Here is a 21,181-nt window from a genome sequence, read left to right as displayed (position 1 = left end):
TTCTGCTAAGTCAGTGCAGGGCTTTGCAAACAGATCCACAGGCCACCTCTCTGGCTCCCTTGCTTGCCAGAGATGTTGTCCTCTCAGCCCGAACCCTGTGTTGCACCCTCTCCCACCTCCTCAGTGTCCAGATGTGTGTGTTGGGGATGGGGGGTAGGACTGGCACCCCAGAAGCGGCGGGGCAATAAGGGGAACCCAGCTTTAGCCGTCGCCTGGGTCTCCGGGGCGAGGAGCGCACTCGGTGCAACATCCTCAGTCACGCTCCGAGCGCGCGGGCTGGGGGCGGGGTGGCTGCCCGGGCGCAGCTGCTGTGATTATTAACCCGCGGGGAGCCGGGCCTCGCGTGTGGCGTGGGGCCACTCTGGGCGCCGCCTTCCCTCCCGCTCCCGCAGTGCTGCCAAGGCCTCGCTCTCCTCCTCCTCCTCCTCCTCGCTCGGCCATTGAGCTTATCGGCCATGACTCAGCGCTTCTCACAGGCTGCCCCGCCGGGGACACCGGCTCCGCTCCGGCTCCTCCCGCCGCGTCCACCCCCTCTCGCCACCCACGCCCGCCCCCGCCGCTGGGCTTTTACTCGCGCGGCCGCCCGCCGGCGCAGTCAGCACCGCAGCTCGGGCGGCCTCCGGCGCCTGCTCCCGCGCGTGCCCGCAGACGCTCCTGGCAGCCCCGCCGCGCCGCCGCCCGCCCGCCCGCCATGGAGCCGCAAGCAGCCCGCTGCCGCCGCACCCACCAGCGCGGCTACGCCGTGACGCGGAACCCCCACCTCAACAAGGTAACCCCGCGCCCCCTCGGGCTCCCCCAGACTCTGCGGGAGGCAGCCCCCCGCCCCCCGCGGGTCTCTCGGCCCAGCCCCGGGCCGGTGCTGGGCAGCAGTTGGTGCCGTCGGGGCAGTCCGGGCGCCTCGGTCCCCGCGGGCATGGGGGCGCTGCCGCCCGCGCTTCTGCACCTGGGCGGGCGGGGGCACCTGGGAAGATGTGGCTTGTTTACGGCGCTCTCTGGCTGCACCTCTCCTCCAGCAACAGTCTGATCTAAGGGGGTCGACTCAAAGTGCCCGGGAGGGAGGGAGTGTGCAGGTACCTCGGAGGCGGCCGGCTCGGCTTAGATGTGACCCCTTTACTGGCCCCACAACAGTGTGGCAATTACTGGAGGCCACTATGGGGAGAAGTGGTCATACTGGTCCAACCTGGACAGAAATGGGTTCAGGGCGCTTCCGATCACATCAGCAGTCTGGAAGGGGACTCTTGGTTTCAGGAGAGACACGGTTAAGAGGCTGAGAATGCTTGGTGGGTGCTGAATACCTCGGACACTTGGCATAGCCTGTCCTACACGTGGGGCTGCGGATAAAGCTATTTCTTCCCTAAATAAACAAATAAATCTTGACCTCTTTAAAACATTTTTTTTTATGTCAGACCCTTTATTGAAAAGGGGATTTAGTCTGTTCAGAGACCCTTTTCTAGATCCTGGTGGCATTTTCATTTTTGCTCCCTTGTTATTGTAGCCACTGAAAATATATTTCAAATGAAAAAGATAAAAATTTTTATAATGTATAATTCTACATACTAAGCAAGCACACTTTTTTTTTTCTCTTCCCTTTTGTTGCCCTTGTTGGGCACACTTATTTTATATACAGCCAGGTATGGTTGGAGTATTCCTTCTGTGTATGTATGCTTTTGACATTTCCTTTTTATTTAGCACATGGAAAATGCCACTAGTCAGCACAGAGGGTTCTTTAATCACTTTGTTTTCTTTTACTTATTGACATAGCAGACTGAGAAAGCAGTCTGTGTTAGAGGCAAAATTTCACGCCTTTATGAAGTGTTACCATACATACCACAACCACGGCATCAAAGTCCACCTCTTTTTCATTAAAAACTGGACCTCAGTCTTCTTCTGTTCAAGTTGTTGATAAATTGTTGGTCATTATTAATGCCTTGAAAACTTGTGATTTTTTAAATAAGTTGTAACTAGTTTAAGTTCTTTGATTTTTTCTTTTGTGGCGACGTAATTTTATTAGTAATTGATTATTATTTGTGATTTTTTTCTTTGAAGTGGATGTAACTGATAGTTTGATTTTCTTCCCTTTTATTATGCTGCAGATAAAATTTAACATGACCAATTAGTGTCTTTCTTAAGATATGACAAGAAAGAGTGTGTTTTAAATGGATTGATGCAATAGCCAGTCTTTTTTACAATAGAAAATTAAGTCGTTATCGTTTACATCAGGAATTTATATTTAAATTCTTTTATCCAGTTCAACAGCAGGAGTAAACTAGTAGTAATTATTCACTAAAAGTAGGAACTACTATAAGAATAACAGTATCACAACAGAGCTTTCACCAAAGGTAGAAAGATATAGTTTATGTGTTAAGAACTCCTTTATAGGGTGCAGGTTGACAGCATAACAGTTATGCAGAAAGACTGTCATTTCTGAGGCTCCAAAATCTCAGGTTCAGTCCCCCTACACCACTATAGACCAGTGCTCCAGTAAAAAAAAAAAAAAAAAAAAAAAAAGAAAGAAAAATTAAAAGGGCAGTCATACTTAATTTTTTTATTATCTTTATTTATTTTTTGGATAGAGACAGAAATCAAGAGGGAAGGGAGGGGTAGAGAGGGTGAGAGATAGAGAAAGACCTGCAGCACTACTTCACCATTTGTGAAGCTTTCCTCCTGCAGGTGGGGACTGGGGGCTCGAACCTGGGTCCTTGAGCATTGTAATGTGTGCGCTTAACCAGGTGCGCCACCACCTGGCCCCACTTAATTTTTTTTTTAAGTCTTTATTTCTTGGAGAGAAAGCAATTGAGAGGAATAGGGGAGAGAGAGAGAGAGAGAGAGAGAGAGAGAGAGAGAGGGAAAGAGAAAGACATCTGCAGTTCTGCTACACCACTTGTGTAGCTTCTATCCTGTAGAAGAGGGGTGGACAGAGTTGGGGCTTGAACCTAGGTCCTTGTGCATGGTCGTATGTCCACTTTAATCAGCTGCACTACCTCCTGGCCCCATAGAACCCATTTTTGTACAATTTGACTTGGTTGCCTGCATAGTATCAAGTTGGATTTAAATTCTAGCTCACTAACTGAAGCAGTTAATAGATTTTTTTTTTCCTTTGAGAAGAGAAAGACAGGCACACAGAGAGGATAGACACCCCAGCACCAAACCACCAAGTCATACATCATAAGATACAGTTACCACTGAGTGAGCTGTCTCCTCAGCTCCAAACTGTACTTTTTAATCATCTCAAAACAGTTGTGTGGTATCTGGTGAGAGTAACAAAGTCTCTTCACGAAAACCCAAGTTGTAGGACCTTCTGAAAGCCTCACACATGATATACATTACACTGTCTCTCCAGCCCATTTTTCTGATTTGATTCCAAATTAACACTCGGAAATCTTGTTATGTGGTAACAAAAACCTTCAACTACGCTAACATAGACCTTCATCACTTCACCTTTTGGTTAACTGCAGTGGTTTGATTTTCAATTTTATAGTCAGTCTTCCTGGTATGAGAACTATCTTTGTCAATTTTTTTTTTTTAGAATTTATTCATTCATTCCCTTTTTATTGCCCTTGTTTTTTATTGTTGTTGTAGTTATTATTGTTGATGTCGATGTTGTTGGATAGGCCAGAGAGAAATGGAGAAGGGAGGGGAAGGCAGAGGGGGAGAGAAAAAGACACCTGCAGACCTGCTTCACAGCTTGTGAAGCGACTCCCCTGCAGGTGGGGAGCCGGGGCTTCAAACCGGGATCCTTGAACTTTGCACCACCTGCGCTTAACCCACTATGCTACCGCCGAACTCCCAATTTTTATATTCTTCACACAAGTTTTCAGTTGTCCATGTACTTAGTATATATGTTGAATGTAAACTTAACCTGTCAGATAGACTTACTAACTTATCTAACTCTTACGGTTTAAATAGCATTGATTGACTTAATCATGATCTATGAAAGCATTTACTGGTGTTAAATCTATTACTATTAATATTATGTTGTACAATGCTACACTGTATTTAATACAGTTTTTTTATTGTCACAGGACAAGAGTCATACTTGTGGTTTTTTTCCATGTACATTAAATAAATGAATCATGATGTTTTTCTTTTTTGTCTCAGTACTCAGTTTTTAAAGTAGATTGCTTTTAAAGTGTTAGTTTGAGCATTATTAGCCTAAGGCTGTCATGATCTTTAATGTAATTTCTTTCCCATTTTTTTAATTTGTGAAAGATTACAGTATATAACTCTACATCACGTCCATCACTAAAGTACTATATCCCCAGCCTCCCACTTCCCAAAGATAACCACTATAGTTCTCACAAGTCTTAGAAAACAATTTGCTTGCTTCTGTTTTTTTTTTCAAGTTCATGTGTTATCAGTTTTCTAGATTGCACATATGAGTGAAACAATCCAGTAATTGTCTTTCAATTTATTTCGTTATTTCGCTTATTTCGTTAAGCAAGCTCACTAAAAAACAAACAAACAAACAAAAAAACTCATTACATCTATTTTGTCCCACAGGACACAATATCATCCTTTCTGATTGCAGAGTAGTATTCCATGGGTTATATATCCCCTATCTTTTTTTTTTTTTTAGATTTTATTTATTTTCCCTTTTGTTGCCCTTGTTTTATTGTTGTAGTTATTATTGTTGTTATTGATGTTGTCGTTGTTGGGTAGGACAGAGAGAAATGGAAAGAGGAGGGGAAGACAGAGAGGGGAGAGAAAGACACCTGCAGACCTGCTTCACCGCTTGTATAGCGACTCACCTGCAGATGGGCTTGAGCAGGGATCCTTCCGCTGGTCCTTGCACTTTGCGCCAGGTGTACTTAACCTGCTGCGTTACCGTCCGACTTCCCCCTATCTTCTTTAGTAAGTCATCGCTTGATAGGCTTCTAGGCTGTTTTCAATCTGTGAATAACCCAGCTATGAAGATAAGGGTGCCTATATCCCTTTCAGTGCCCTTTGGATAAATGCCTAAGAGTGGTATTGCTGCATCATCAGATAATTCCATTTCAGTTTTAATTTTTTAAGGACTCTCCATATTGTCTTCAAAGGGGCTGCCCCAGTTTGCATTCCCATCAACAGTGTAGCAGAGTTCCTTTTTTCTCCACAACCTGGCCAACACCATCAACACTGATTGTTGATGTAAGCCATCCCTTCAGGTGTGAGATGGTATCTCACTATAGTTTTAATTTGCTTCTCTCTAATGATAAATGAAGTGGAACATTTCTTCCTGTGTATCTCTTTAGAAAACTGTCTAGTTCTTTGGCCCACATTTTTATTGAGTTATTAATACTTCTTTTATAGATCTATACCAATTCTAGATAGACGTTTGATACTAGTCACTTGTCTGATGTGTGTTGTACAAATATCTTCTCCAATTTACTGGGTTGCCTGATTATCATTGTGTAATTTCTTTTCAATGTGTGGAAGTATGTTAGTTTCCTGTAATCCTATTTATTTACTCTTGTTTTCATTTCCATGCCCAGGGTTTGAGTCACCAAGTACATCTTTGATATGAAGATGCTACAAAGTTTCACTGATGTTTTCTTCTATAAAGTTTAGAGTTTCTGGTCTAGTATCCAGATCTCTGATCCATTTTGTCTTGACTTTGGTGTATGGTATTAGATAGTGGTCCATTTTTACCAGCATCATTTGTTGAAGAGAATTTCCTTAAAAACGCAGTGTATGATTTTTGACCCTTTTGTCATATGTTAGGTGGATATATATGTGTAGGCTCATTTCTGGGCTTTAGCTTCTGCTCTATTAATCCAAGTGTCCATTTTTATTTCAGTACCATGCTGTTTTGATTATTATTGCTTTGTAGTATAAACTGAAGTTGAGGAGTATGATACCTCCATGTTTTTCCTTTATTCTCTGAAGTGCTTTGACTATTTGTGTTTTTTTGTAATTCCACATGTTTTTGGACAAATTGTTCAATTTGTTTAATGTAACTTCTTAAAGGTTAATTTGGTCTAAATCTCAGTTTTCTCCCCATACAGAATAGAATAGAATGATTCTATAGTAGAATGTAGTAAGAAAAATTGTTATTGGTTTTAAACCTTACCATGCCATAAGATTTTAATTATATGCTGTGTAACCTTAATGAGGGTCTTAGTCTTATCTCTAAGAATAGATAATCAGGGCTATTAACAGTAGATACGATATGAATTGAAAACTAAGTAAAATAGAATAAGAGAACAGGACCTTTCTTCATTGGTAATAATTTACTGACAAGTATTACTTTTTACTTATACTTAAGCATATCATTCCAAGTTGGATTTCATGCTAGCAATTTGGAAAATGTTTTTACCTCACATTTATGAAATTCGTTATCTTTACACAGATCAAACTATATTTGTGTTGCCCATCTATTGTTGTAAATTAACTTAAAAAGAGGTTTAGGGGTAAAGGGGGCTGCTGCAGAGGCGCATAAAAGGAATCATAGCGGGGAGCTGGGAACTGGTTTAAACAATACAAAGTTTGTTAGGGAGAAACAGGTAAAAGGCAAAATAAGCACTTACCATCAAGGATTAAAAGTACACTAGGTCTGTAAGGTCTGAGTATAGTCATCAAAAGTTGAGTCCCATAAGATAAACAATTATCAGCTGTGGTAAAGGTTGCTCATGGCTGTAGAGGGGTCTAGAAATTTACCAGCTAGCAGAGTCACATGTGTTTAGTTCCCAGGAGAAGTAGCCATGGTGGATGGATGCCTGGAGCACCTCCGCCAGAGATCCATCTGACCAGGAGTCTGAAGCAGCAGCCAAAGAGAGCTCAGGTGCTCAAAGTCCCTTGCTTTTATACATTCCCTTCTCTGAAGCACCTCCTCAGGGTGATGTCATTTGTATGCTAATAGTCCCAAACTCCTGCTGGGGTCCCCACATCTATGCCTGTATTATATATACTTGTGTAATTTAATGTTTATTATTTTCAAGGGTACTATTTTATTTAGTGGGTTATGTTTCACATGTTTTCTTATCTGAGGAATTTCATGTGAGTGATAATGTTTCATATCATTAAAATTCAAAAAATTAAAATTCTACATAGAAATAACCACACTTTGCATTTTTTAACCTATTTGCTTTATTTCTTTATGCATTAGCAAATAAAAACCACTAGCTGTAGCCTCCATACCTTTTTTTTGTTTCTTTTTCTTTTTTTTTTTTTTTTTTATTGCCACTAGGGCTATCACTGGGGCTCATTGCTGGCATTAAGAACTCACTGCTCCCAGCAGTCATTTTTTTCCTCCCTTTCTCTCGCTCTCTATCTAACACACTTTCTCTCCCTCTCCCTCTCCCTCCCTCTCCCTCTCTCTCTGTCTCTCTCTATCTCTCTCTGTCTCTCTCTGTCTCTCTCTCTCTCTCTCTCTCACACACACACACACACACACACACACTTTTCTTTCTTTCTCTTCTCAGTTTTTATTTGATATGACAGAGAATAATTGAGGGAGGCTGCTCATGAAGCATTCCCCCCCCTTCCCCCCGCAGGTGGATAGTGGGAGTTCAAACCCAGGTTCTTGCACATGGTACCATGTACCCTCAACAGGATCCTCCGCCACTCGACCATAACTTTTATGATTAAATAATAACCTGCTCTACAAGTGATTTGCCAAAGATCACTCCTCTTCAATATTTTAGTGATAACATTTACAAAAGCCAACTTTGATGATAGCTTCTAATTTTTGAGGGTATTATTCACTTTCAGATTTGAAAAGTGAGCTACCATACAAGTGTTTTTGTAGATGTTTATGCTGCATCATGTCAAAACTTTATCAGGTATAAAAAAAGAAAAAAAATTACTATGGAAGCATAATATACCTCTGCTTTTAAGAATATAAACTAGGGAGTCAGGCTGTAGCGCAGCGGGTTAAGCGCAGGTGGCGCAAAGCACAAGGACCGGCATAAGGATCCCGGTTCGAACTCCGGCTCCCCACCTGCAGGGGAGTCGCTTCACAGGCGGTGAAGCAGGTCTGCAGGTGTCTTTCTCTCCTCCTCTCTGTCTTCCCCTCCTCTCTCCATTTCTCTCTGTCCTATCCAACAATGACAACAATAATAATAACTACAACAATAAAACAACAAGGGCAACAAAAGGGAATAAATAAAATAAATTAAAAAAAAGAATATAAACTATACCTGAGTTAATCATTAGAAATAGTCACATCCAGGTGGGGGTATAGCATAATGGTTATGCAAAGAGACTTTCATACCTGAGGCTCTCAAGTCCCAGGTTCAGTTCCCCACATTGCCATAAGTCAGAGTTGAGCAGTGCTCTGGTTAAAAAAAAAAAAGCAATGAAAGAAATAGTCACATCCCTCCATCCTCTGGAGTTGTTGCAGTAATTTGAGATACTCAAACGTTATTTAATATGGAATTTCACTGATGTGCAAACCACTGCAATGAATACATATGACCATATGCCTCCATATGTATCACCTTGCTGCAGATAAATAACAGCAGAATCATAGGGTAGTAGAAAGACAAAATAATAAATGGACATTTTAGTGTATAGCACCAAAGCAAAGGAGAGCAGGGAGGAGGTTGGAGGCTAGGGCTGAGGATCCTGGTGCATGGTGGTGGGAAAGGACCTCAGTTAGGGGGTGGGATGGGAATGTTTTGTAGACACCTAACATGAGAAATTATACTCATTTGTCAAGAATGGTACAGTCAACCATAAACCTCCAATAAAATGACTCAACTAGTAATAATAAATGGAAAGGTGAGTTTGATTTGGGGACTCTTGAGGCTGGTGATATGGAGTAAAAGAAATATTGAAGAGAGTATAAGACTTGAGATTCTTTATTGAAGAGAGTGTAAGACTTGAGATTCTTCATTTTTGTGTTCTTGGAACTTGAGCAGTTGTAGGAAATGTGATGTGGTGGATGAACACTTTTGAGTCTTGTTCAAATGAACCCAATTCCCAGTTCTTCAAAGTAGTATTTGGGAGATAGTGATTTACTTATTGATCATTATTGAAGTGAGATAACACTGGTATATAACATTGCCTATGTTTAATATATATAGCTTTATAACTCAGGGTCTTTTGTATATCACAGTATGACCACCATAAGAAGTTTAGTTTTCATCTACCACTATGTAGTTTACCCTTTTGCCTGTTTTACTCACTTCTTCTATCCTTTCTCCTTTGGTAATCACCATTCTGTTTTTAGAGTCCAATAATTTGTCTTTGTTTTGTTTGTTCTTTTGCTTTTTCTTCCACATATGAATGAAATATGGTGTTTATCTTTCACCATCTGAATGACTGCATTTTGCATGGTCCTCTCAAGGTCCATCTGCTTTGGCATCATAAATGTCAAGATTTCATAGCTGGGATTTTTTTTGAATAGCAAAGCTATTATTATGTATCTTCAGTCATGCTTCAGCCAGTGTATATATTATGATGATCTCAGTGCCTTTTAGTGCATACATTTGTACACCAACAAAATTCTTTCACAAAACATTTCTCTGGGGGTCAGGTAGTAGCTCAGCTGGTTAAGCAAGCACACACGGCACAAAGCGCAAGGACAGGCGTAAGTATCTTGGTTCGAGCCTCGGCTCCCCACCTGCAGGGGGGTCACCTCACAAGTAGTGAAGTAGGTCTACAGGTGTCTTTTCATCCCCCTCTGTCTCCCCTCCTTTCTCAATTTCTCTCTGTCCTATCCAACAACAGCAACATCAGTGGCAACAATTACAGTAACGACAACAACAAGGGCAACAAAATGGTAAAAAAAACCCAATTCTCTGTCATTAAATAACACATTGTTATCTTTTCATCTGTTGATGGGTGTTTCTGTGGTTGTTTTATCTTGCCTATTGTAAATAAAGCTGCAGTGAATATAGGGGTACACCTAACATCAGATTGCTGTTGTCATTTTCTTTGTATACGTACCCAGAACTGAAATAGCTGGATCATATGGTATTTCTAGTCTTAATTCTTTGAGCAGTCTCTATATACTTTTTTTTCTTTTTTACATTTTTTTCATTATCTTTATTTATTTATTGGATGGAGACGGAAGGGGGTGATTGAGAGGGAGAGAGACAGAGAGACACCTGCAGCCCTCTTCATCACTCGCAAAGCTTTCTCCCTGCAGGTGGGGACAGAGGGCTTGAACCCGGGTCCTTGCGCCTTGTATCATGTGCAACCAACCAGGTGACTTACCACCTGGCTCCTTATACTCTTTTTATTTTTTTTCATAGTAGTTGCCAGTTTACATCCATAGCAGCAGTGTTTGAGGGCTTCCTTTTCTCCACATCCTTGCCAACACTTGTTTATTATCTTTTTGCTATAAGCCAGTTGTAACAAGGATGATATGATTTCTCGTCATTGTGAGTTTGATGTGCCTTCCCCCGTGCCTTCCCCTAATTATGAGTGTTAGTGAGCAATCTGCTTGTGTATTTCATGTTCATCTGTATGTCCTCTTTGATGAGATGTCCATTGAGCTCCCCCACCCATATTTTGACCAGGTTATTTGTTGTTGTTGTAGCTGAGTTGTTTATATGTTTTAGGTATTAATAATTTGTTGAGTGTTCTGATTGACCAGAGACCAGAGCAGAGCACTGCTCAGTTCTGGCTTATGGTGGTGCTAGAGATATAACCTGGCATCTGCTAGCCACAGGCATGAAAGTCTGGTCTGCTACTTTTGTTATCTCCCAGCCTTGAGATTTATTTCTGAGTGGAAGAAAGAGGACAACCACTCAAATCAAGCATGTCTGGTGCCAGGGATCAAACCTGGGATTTCGTGGATTTCAGTCTTATTCTCTAACTTTGGTCTGTCTCCATGGCCCAAGATGATTTAAAAAATTTTTTTAATTATCTCTATTTATTTATTGGATAGAGATAATCAGGAATTGAGAGGGAAGGGGGAGGTAGAGAGACAGAGAGATAAAATATACCTGCAGCCCTGCTTCACCACTCACAAAGCTTTCCCTTTGCAGGTAGGGATTGAGGGCTAAGATGATTTTTTTGAATAAGAACATAAGTAAAAGTTGATCCTTGAACCACTTAACTTAACCACTTAAGGGCCCAAACACCCACTCACAGACATAATTAGAGGTCTATATATAACTTTATTTACTATTTAGAATTAGGTTCTGCTACATATAACAATAACAAAAAGAAGCTAATTTAACAATGACTTACCAGATATCATATGAGGGAAATCACAGGTAGTCTGTCTAGGGCTGTTTGGTGGGCCCACAAAATTCTTAGAAACATTATTGCTCAGTAGTCCAGGGTGGCAATTCACTACGCAAGGTGTATACCATGCAAGTGACCCACCTTTGAGGCCTGGCACCACATGGAGATGATATGACACTACAGGGAACTCCAGTGCTTTGATGTCTCTCCCTGTCTGTCTCTCTGAATGAAAAAGCAGTTTGGAGAGGGTGAAAATGCACATGTACAAGACTCTAGCAGCTTGGCAAAAGAAATGGTGCTTAACCACAGGGGCAAAACTCCTTCATGGCCCTGACAAGGTACTCTGTATACATTCCCAACTGAACTCAGTAGGGAAAGAGAAATATAAGCAGGCCTGCTTTCAGAGCAGTCAGCAATTTGGAATAAGCTTCCCCATTTCCTACACAATAGTTCCATTTAGATGTCACTTTGCAGAACTCAGTCACATAGCTGCATCTAACTTCAGGGAAGCCTGGAAATTAAGTTTTTCATCTGATACTGCTACTTCAAATAATGTACAGGACTTCTGGAAACTCATCAGAACTCTAGAAATGGACCTACCTTATGACTCAGCAGTCCTTCTCCTAGGGATTTACTCAGGGAAAACAAAACACCTATCTGAAAAAAACCTGTGTACCAAAGTTCATAGCAGCACAATTTGTAATAGCCCAAACTTGGAAGCAATCCAGATGCCCAATAGCAGATGAATGGCTAAGAAAGTTGTGGTACATATTAAGATGCAGCTATTAAAAATGGTGAGGTCGTGATCTGGGAGGTGGTACAGTGGATAAATCATTGGACTCTAAAGCATGAGATCTTGAGCTCAATCCCTAGCAGCACATGTACCAGAGTGATGTCTGGTTCTTTCTCTCTCCTTATATCTTTCTCACAAATAAACAAATAAAATCTTTAAAAATGATGAGGTCTTCTCCTTTGCAATATCTTGGTCAGAAGGCATCATGCTGAGTGAGACAGGCCATTAAAGGACCAATGCCAGGGGCTGAGTGGTGGCACATCTGGTTGAGCACACATGTTATAGTGCACAAGGTCCTGGGTTTGAGACCCCCAGTCCCCACCTGCAGAGGGAAAGCTTTGTGGTGAAGCAGGGCTGCAGGTATCTCCCTGTCTCTCTTCCACTCTGTCTCCCCCTTCCCTCTTGATTTCTGGCTGTCTCTATCCAATGAATAAATAGATAATACAAAAAAAAAAAAAAAAGATCAATACTGAATGATCTCACACGTGAAACTTAAGAACAGGAACAGTATTGGAAAACATAAAGTGAAACTTAGACTGGGTGTGGCATTTTGCAACAAAGGATCTTGGAATAGGAGGGAAAAGGACATTAAGATCTTGTATTTCTTAGATACCAATCAAGGGGAGGTGAGAGATTGTGCCTATGTGTTAAAGACAATACTGGAAAACACTACCCCCCAATATAATTTTAAAAAATGACAAGGGGAAAGGAATAGAGATAATGAGCTACAAAATAAAAATATTTAGTGAAAAAAAATTGTATAGTAAAAAAAAAAATTGTATAGTATATGGCAGTTAATCTCTGCAGAGCCAAAGCAGCCAGAAATGAAAGGATAGAAATTAAACAAATGATAAGTAATTTTACTCTTGGAAAACAAGATAAATTGTTTTCATTTATAAAGATAGCCCTATAGATAAATTGTATAAAAAACAAAGAGAAGTCTGTCTCCAGCCTAATTCTTTGTCTTTAGTTACCATTTCTAGAGACAGTTACTCTGTGTTTACATTATTTATTAGATTGTGTGGAGTGATATATCTTAATGTTAGTTTTCTAATATAAAATGCGGCTGATATGAGACAGAATCAGATATTGCTTTTCTGTGTTGGATAGGAGATGGTACTATAAAGAGAACTGTTAAAGTTGGGCTTAGGTATATGAGTCATATGGAGACATGGAAAACAGATTGAGAATCACCATCCCAAATTGACTCCCTCTGTTATCTTAGTCTCTCAAATTGACTGAAACATTAGTTTCCTTCCCTTCCCTTCCCTTCCCTTCCCTTCCCTTCCCTTCCCTTCCCTTCCCTTCCCTTCCCTTCCCTTCCCTTCCCTTCCCTTCCCTTCCCTTCCCTTCTCTTTTCTTTTCTTTTCTTTTCTTTTCTTTTTGTTTCTCCTCTCCTCTCTTCTTTTTTCTTTTTTCTGAGTTAGTCTTTCTCCAGAGACTTAACAGTTCACAACATGGTAACAAATAGTGTGAGGTAGGTACTACTAATTTGCAATATGTACCTAATCAGAAAAAAAGGGGTCTTTCCTTTACTCTTTATGATTTTAAAAATTTTTCTTAGTTGACAAGGATTGACTGCTCTGGTTCCTGCCATTTTCTACTTTTATTTCCAGTATCATCTTCCATAATTTTTCCCAGTTTTCTTCTCTGCTTTCTCCAGGATGCCAAGCTTTCCCCCCCCTTTTTTTCCCTCCCTCCCTCCTACCTCTACTCCTTCCTTCCTCCCCTCCCTCCCTTCCTTTCCTTTCTTCCTCACTTCTTTTTGCAACAAGATTTGTGCCCTGCATTAATAGTCCCAACTTTTTATGAAATCTGCTACTGTTCTATTATTTGCTTTTCAATCCCATTTTTTATTATTTATTTATAAAAAGAAGACACTGACAAAACCATAGGATAAGAGGGGTACAACTCCACACAGTTCCCACCACCAGAACTCCATATCCCATCCCCTCCCCTGATATCTTTCCTATTCTTTAACCCTTTGGGAATATGGACCCAAGGTCATTGTGGGATGCAGAAGGTGGAAGGTCTGGCTTCTGTAATTGCTTCCCTGCTGAAGAACATGGGCGTTGACAGGTCGATCCATACTCCCAGCCTTCCTCTCTCTTTCCCTAGTGGGGAGGGGTTCTGGGGAATCGGAGCTCCAGGAACATTGGTGTTGTCTGTCCAGGGAAGTCTGGTTGGCATCATGCTAGCATCTGGAATCTGGTGGCTGAAAAAAGAGTTAACATATAAGTTAACTCAAATAAGTTGTTGACTAATCATGAACCTAAAGGCTGTGAATAGTACAGATGAAGAGTTGGGGGGGGGGGTCTCAGTTCTGTAGATAGCTAGTAGGCATATTTTGCTTATATTCCAAAGGGCCTGTGGCTATACTATTTTTTTTTTCTCCCTGAGCCTGAAATCTGATATGCAGGTGGATCCAAGTTATTGTCTGGGGAAATGGTGTCATGGCTGCAAAAAGGACCAGAAAGCTGGATCAGGGACAAGAGTAGCTCCCAAATATGGGAAAGGTGTATAAATACTGTTGACTGTAAACCCCATTGATTTGATGTGATTGGGGGCCCATATTCAGCTTAGGAGCCTATGTGACCTCTATATTTTGAATCCCATTTTAACATCACTGCTCACTCAGTTGACTTCCTCCCTTTCTGCACTCTAAATTAAATCAGACCATAAATTAAATTTCTTTTGTACTTAATGTGTTATTATTTTATATTTATTCATTTAGTAGTTTTATTATTTATATTGGATAGGGAAGAGAGAAATTGTGAAGGGAAGATAAGAGAGGGTGAGAGAAAGAGACACCTGCAGCACTGCTTCGCCACTTACGAAGCTCCCCATCCCTGCCACTGGGGTTTGAACCCAGATCCTTGTATACTGTAATGTGTCTGCTGAACCAAGTGTGTCACCATCCAGTCCCTTTATACTTATTTATGCTGCTATTTCTACACTGGCCTGTTACCTAGAGACTGTAAACTTCATGAGCTTGTGGACTGTATTTCACAGACCACTGTTTGACTGGTTCCTAGAAGCATTAAATATTTACTTAATAAATATTTGGTGAACATGATTACTTTTGTATTAATTTGACTAGGTCACTGGGTGGCCAGACATTTGGTCAAGTCTTATTCTGAGTGTGTCTCTGAAGGTGTTCTGGATGAGATAAAGTTGGTAACTGTGCAAAGCTGACTTTCCTTCTTACTGAGTGTGAGCTTCTTCACATCAGGTGAAATCTTGAAAAGAAAAAAAGGCAGACAGTCCTATGATGAAAAGAGAGCTCCTCTTCCCTGATTGTCTTCAGGGTGGGACAGCAGTTGTTTCCTGCATTTGGGTTTGAATGGAAATACTGGCTCTTCCTGGGTCTTGAGTCTATTGATCTCCAGACTGTAAGTGTATTGTCCATTTGCCTCACTTTTTCTGGCTTTGGGACTTGGCTTGGAATTACATTGTCACTCTCCTGGGTCACCAGCTTGCCAATTGCTTATAGTAATTATATTCATATGTATGATGTACATATATACATCCTGTTGATTCAGTGTCTCAGGAGAACCCTGACCAATATAGTAAATTTCAGTCTCCCATAAAATAGCTGTGAGAGGAGACAGTACTGAAAATACCCAAATGTGGATCTGAAGTAAGGAAGCCATCTTGTGGCATTTCTGGGAATATCATGTGGATATATAGGGAATATTTATCTTTTAGGAAACTAAAGCACAGTAATGGTTCTTCTGAAGTTGTAATGTTTCTTAACATATTTTGTTTCAAAGCCCTTTTGGAAATTTAATGAAGCCTATAGATTTTTTAAAATTATCTTTATTTATTGGATAGAGACAGCCAGAAATTGAAAGGGTGGGGGAGATAGAAAGAGAGAAAGAAAGATACTTGCAGCACTGCTTCACTACTACTGAGATGGGGATCAGGGGCTCAAACCTGAGTCCTTGCACATTGTGTAACCTGTGCTCTATACAAGGTACACCACCACCTGGTCTTTGAAATCTATTAATTTTTTTTTTAATTTTGCTTTTTCCCCCTTTTGTTGCCCTTGTTGTTGTAGTTATTATTGTTGCTATTGATGTCGTCGTCGTTAGGACAGAGAGAAATGGAGAGAGGAGGGGATGAAAGAGGGGGAGAGAAAGACACCTGCAAACCTGCTTCACTGCCTGTGAAGCGACTCCCCTGCAGGTGGGGGGGGTCTATGAATTTTTTATAACATGGCTTTAATTAAATAAATAGAATAGTGTTACATGATAAATCCACTATCAAATATTGATATCAAATAAATGTATGAAATCATATATTCTTCTCTATTGGAGACTTAAAATAGCAAAAAGATATGTATCTTGTCACCAGGATTAGTGCTGATGTTCAGTACCTGTACAGCTCTGCTGTACCCAGTGGACATTTTTTTTCTCCTATCTTTCTTACTTCCTTTTTCTTTTTCTTCTTTCTTTACTGGAGGGATTAACAGCTTACAGTTGACAGTAAAATAAAATAGTTTTTTTTACTAACAATTCAACTTGCTCTAGGTCATCCTCTGCCATCATATTCCAGGACCTGAACACCCCCCCCACACACACACACACCCCACCCCAGAGTCTTTTACCTTGGTGCAATATACCAACCTTCCTTTTTCTGTTCTTTCCTTTTTGATTCAAAATGGATTGAACTTAATGTGCAATACCACAAAATGAATTTAAGTACAAAATAATTTCAAAATCACCAATGAAGCTCAAGGTCTTTTATATGATAAGGATGAGAAAAAGAAGAAAATATGTAGAAAAAAATTAAAAAGCACTAAAGAAAAAATGACATCATTTAAAAAGACAAGAGGATTGTGCCTGCGTGTAAATGTGTTATATAGAAAAGTATTATGTGTAATTTATGTATATGTGTTATATGCAAATACATCTAAGAGGGACTTGTAAATTTTTATTTTTTAACCATTTTATTGAGGGGAGGTTAATGGTTTACAGTATAATTATAAACATGAATTCAGCTTCTCTTCCTTTCTTCTCAGTTTAGACAGCAGTGCTTTAGGTTCAAACCCTAGTCACACCAGAAGCCAGAAGTATACTCCTCTGGTCAAAAAAAAAAAAAGTCTGTAAAGTTCGTTAAGGTGGTGCTAGAAGATAGCTTACAATAGCATGTTCTGGCACTTGGGATCTAGAGAATCTCATATATTCCCTTGGTTTTCTCCAGATATAAGATTTACAGATAACGTCACTGGTGGTAGGAATTGTGTGGAATTGTATCTCTCTTATCCAACGGACTTGTTGATCATTATTAAATCAAGAAAAAAATTAGAATATTCCAGAACACCTCCATTCCTAAAGCCCTTTCACTGGGGACTGGGGGCGGGGGGATAAAGTCTAGTGTTCCTTGCCAGCCAAGGGTCCCTCTGAACTCTAGCAGAGCCATGAAGCTCTCCACCCCACCCTGAGTCCTCAGGGGCCTATATAGGACATTCTGATGTACTCAGTGTGTACTACCCAGGTGACCTAGCTGAATTCCCTGGTCAAGCTCTGCACAATCCAAACACCATGACATAACCTCGCAGAACCTAGACTTAAAGGTACAAAAAGTTCTGTAACTTTTCTATCTGCAAATCACTTAAGAGCAAGGTGCCCAGGACACTTGTCAGGATGAAACACAAAAGGTCTACAAGGAATCTGACATGGAAAGCTGCCTTTTACAGAGAAGAGAGGAAGTGATTATGAAAAAGCCGGCAGTCCTGTGGTCTTAGCTTGCCACCCAGGACCACTGAAGCCATCGCTGCTGCTCCAGGTCTTCTGACCAGGGACAGGCTGGCTGCTTCCCTCCAGTCCCCCCCTACCTGAGAAGCATCCACTTTCTCCTATGCTCTTCTTCCTCTTCCCTCCAAAAGCCCCAGCAACTCTGGGACACACAGCACCCTCAAAACAAAAGGCAGTCAGCCACAGGAAGAGACAAAGGAGAGTTTGGAAAGTAAAAGAGCCTGGTTTTGTTTGTTTGTTTGTTTGTTTTTAAACTTTAAATGTCACCATTCTTTGCTTGAATAGCATCTACCCATTTTTTTTCTCCCCTTTCACACTTTAAAATGGTTTCATATTTCAATGGCTGTGTTTCTGCAGTTGTTTAATTTTGTATCAATTGGTTAACAGTTAAATGGTCCTTGTTTCTTTTTTTTTCTTTTTATTAGGTAGGGAGGGAGAGAAATTGAGAGCGGAGGGGGAGATAGTGAAGGAGAGACAAAGAGACACCTGCAGCCCTGCTTCACCACTTGGTGAAGCTCCCCCCCTCCCCTGGCAGGTGGGGACCATAGGTTTAAACCTGTGACGTTGAGCACTGTAATGTGTGCGCTTAACCAGCTGTGCCACCAGCTGGCCCCCCTTGCTTCTTTCTTTGTGGCACTCCTTTCAGTAACTTACAAGGGAGGTCTGGTAATGGCAGACTCCTTTACTTTTTGTATATTTCCTACCATTTTTGTTGTCCCTTCATATTTTTATCTTTTTTCCCTTTTTATTAGTAATTTAATATTGATTTACAAAATTACGAGATAAAGTAAACAAAAGTACTAAGTTCCAGTTCCAGCCCTTGGCTCCCCGCCTACAGGAGGATTCACTTCACAAGCGGTGAAGCAAGTCTGCAGGTCTCTCTCTCTCTCTTCCTTTCTCTCTCTCTCTCTTTCTCTACCTACCTCCCCTCTCCCCTCTCAGTTCTCTCTGTCCTATCTAATAAGTGGGAAAATGGCCACCAGGAGCTGTGTATTCATAGTGCCCACACCTAGCCCCAGTGATAGCCCCAGAGATAGAGAGGTAACAAGGGTATATATTATTCCTCACTGTTCCCACCACCACAGTTCTGTGTCCCCATTTTCTCCACTAGAAATCGTTCTCTCAAGGTCACAAGTATGGATAGAATATTATTTCTATAACTATATTTGTATATATTTGCCTTCCTCCGCCCCCATGGCCCTGCCTTTTAGGTGGAAAAAAGAATATCAAAGCAAAGAAAGAGTTAGCTAACCAAACTGTAAGGAGAGAAGCCCCAGATAATAGGAGACCTTGAGAAAGTATCCCTCCCTCCCCTCCCCCCAGTGGTGTATTTTATGCTGAGGCTGAACTTTCACAGACACAGCTGTGCAGGAAAAGGTAACAGTAACCATAACAGTAACTAAGGCAACCAGACCCTGAGCAGTGGGTTCGAGTTCTTAACCTTAACCTTGCAGCCTCTGCTTCTGTAGCGAGCTTTCTGCTCTCAGCCTGCACCCTCTTTTTAAGCATCCCTTTGTTAGGGGCACAGAATTCTTTAAAAGCATGAACTCTTTCTGTGGCCTGTTAAGGTTAATAAAGTCCCCCCCCCTTGTTGACTCTATTGGTTGGCCCTGATTCTTGAACCCGCAACACCTTCTCTTCCTTTCTAGGTTACACCTATACCTATTGCTACTTTTGAATGACCTTCCTTTTTTCCTCCCCTCACTGGTCTCCTCTGGTCATCTTCCCTTAACTCTCCTTCCTCGAATGCTATAGCACCTCAAACCTGAGACTCAAGCCTGGACAGTGCACATGGTCAGGCACACATTTTACCTTGTGAGCTCTCTCTACCAAAATTATATTTCAAAAGAGGTCAGTACAAAGGTTGTGGCAGTGGTTAGCTTGCATGGCTAGTCATACTGTAAAACAACCTCCCTGTGACTCTGAAACCACCATTATTTCAAAGTTGTGATAAAAAAAATGGTACTTCCAAGATTTCTGTTGCAAATACTATGTGCTACATGGATAAAAATGTCTTCTCATTTTATTCTTTCAGAAATCAAATGAATCACATGTTTCCTATATTTGTGTTCTATAAGTATTTATTCTTATGTAGTAGATAAAGAAATTGAAAAGATGATTCCTTTGCCTTAACCTGCATGGAACTTGAAGGAATCATGCTTTGTGTACACTGAAACATACAACAGAAATTATATATTTATGGTGTCAGGATATCCATAGTTTATTAATATAATACTTTGTTAATTGCCTGCAAAGTGAAAGTTATTATTTTAGACATTCTGGATTCACTAGTTGAACAACAAATAAAAACATCTCTGCCCTAATATGGCCTCAGACATTTAAATGCACAAATTCTGTTACCATAATAAATCATCATATATGTGTTATCATATATGTATATATTACTTTCTTATTTATATGATAGAAACGGAGACTGAGAGAGAAGGGGAGACAGAAAGCAAGAGAAAGACACCTGAAGCACTTTTCTACTGTTCATGAGGATTCCCCCCAACCGGTGGGGACCAGGGATTTAAACCCAGGTCTTTTTGCATGGTAACATAGTATCAACTAGGTTCATCTCTGTCTGACACTTGTATATTACTTTCTTAAATTTTTTTTTATTCAAATATTTCCTTTTGGCCGCTCAGCTTGATCCTAATTAATGTGTAATATAAATAGGTCAAACTACTGAACTTTATTATAAATACTAATGATAGAACAGAATATATTCTGTTTTTTATGATAATCTTTTTTGATAAATTACTCAGAACAAAGGTTCTTTCTCAGAATGATTGACCTCTGCAAACATAGGTTCTAATGTAAGTCTCTTGTTATGCCTGGAATTTTGTTTTCATTTCTACTTAATAGTCTCAGTTTTCTCAAAGAGATATACGTAGATTAATTAGTACAGTCCAAAAGAATAGTTGTTCTGTTTGCTGCCCTGGGCAGTGAAACAACATACTATTCTGTTTTCTAGGAATCTAGTCCAAAAGGTTTTTGGTAGGAGTCGGGAAAGTAAAAGAAAGGAAAAAGAGAAAGAAAAAAAAAAAAAAAAACAACTACAGTTTTACCTAAAGTGCATAAGTGTAATCTTTTAGGGAATTAGAATTATAGGTGGATGGAAACCCAATATATGCACACATGTTTAAGCTTTCAACTACATGAAAGACTCAGTAGAAATCAAATGACAGAGCCTGCATCTATGCTTTGGATATAGTTTCCATTGTTAGATAGGCTTTAAAGGACAACCCTTAGGTAAAAGTCTTTGAAACAGATATGTGTTACATCAGCTTTTACTGTATTAAACTGGTGCTTTACTGTATAGTTTTAGACATACCTAGCTTCTTTATAAACTTCTACAAATGTTAATATTAAAATATTATTAAAACATTTCAATATTTCTCAGCATGCAAAATTGTATTATAGAACAAGCATTATTAAGTGGTTCAAAACTCTACTTATTATTTTGTCCGGCTATTTTGGTGGAAGCTTCTCTTTTATAGGGATTGCA

The 21,181-nt window shown here is 40.4% G+C and overlaps 1 protein-coding gene across 1 annotated transcript in view; it reads left to right on the top strand.

Moving 5' to 3' along the window:
* Positions 1-453: 453 nt before the first annotated feature.
* ME1 (malic enzyme 1) overlaps positions 454-21,181 on the top strand; it is a 191,812-nt gene continuing 171,084 nt past the window's right edge. The window contains exon 1 of the mRNA XM_060205440.1: positions 454-769. Coding sequence (XP_060061423.1) covers positions 692-769 — 78 coding nt within the window. The 5' untranslated portion in view covers positions 454-691. The remainder of the gene's footprint in view (positions 770-21,181) is intronic.

The sequence above is a fragment of the Erinaceus europaeus genome, chromosome 13 (genome assembly GCF_950295315.1).
Source record: "Erinaceus europaeus chromosome 13, mEriEur2.1, whole genome shotgun sequence".
NCBI classification, from domain to species: domain Eukaryota; kingdom Metazoa; phylum Chordata; class Mammalia; order Eulipotyphla; family Erinaceidae; genus Erinaceus; species Erinaceus europaeus.
This window is presented reverse-complemented; position numbering and strand designations above follow the sequence as displayed.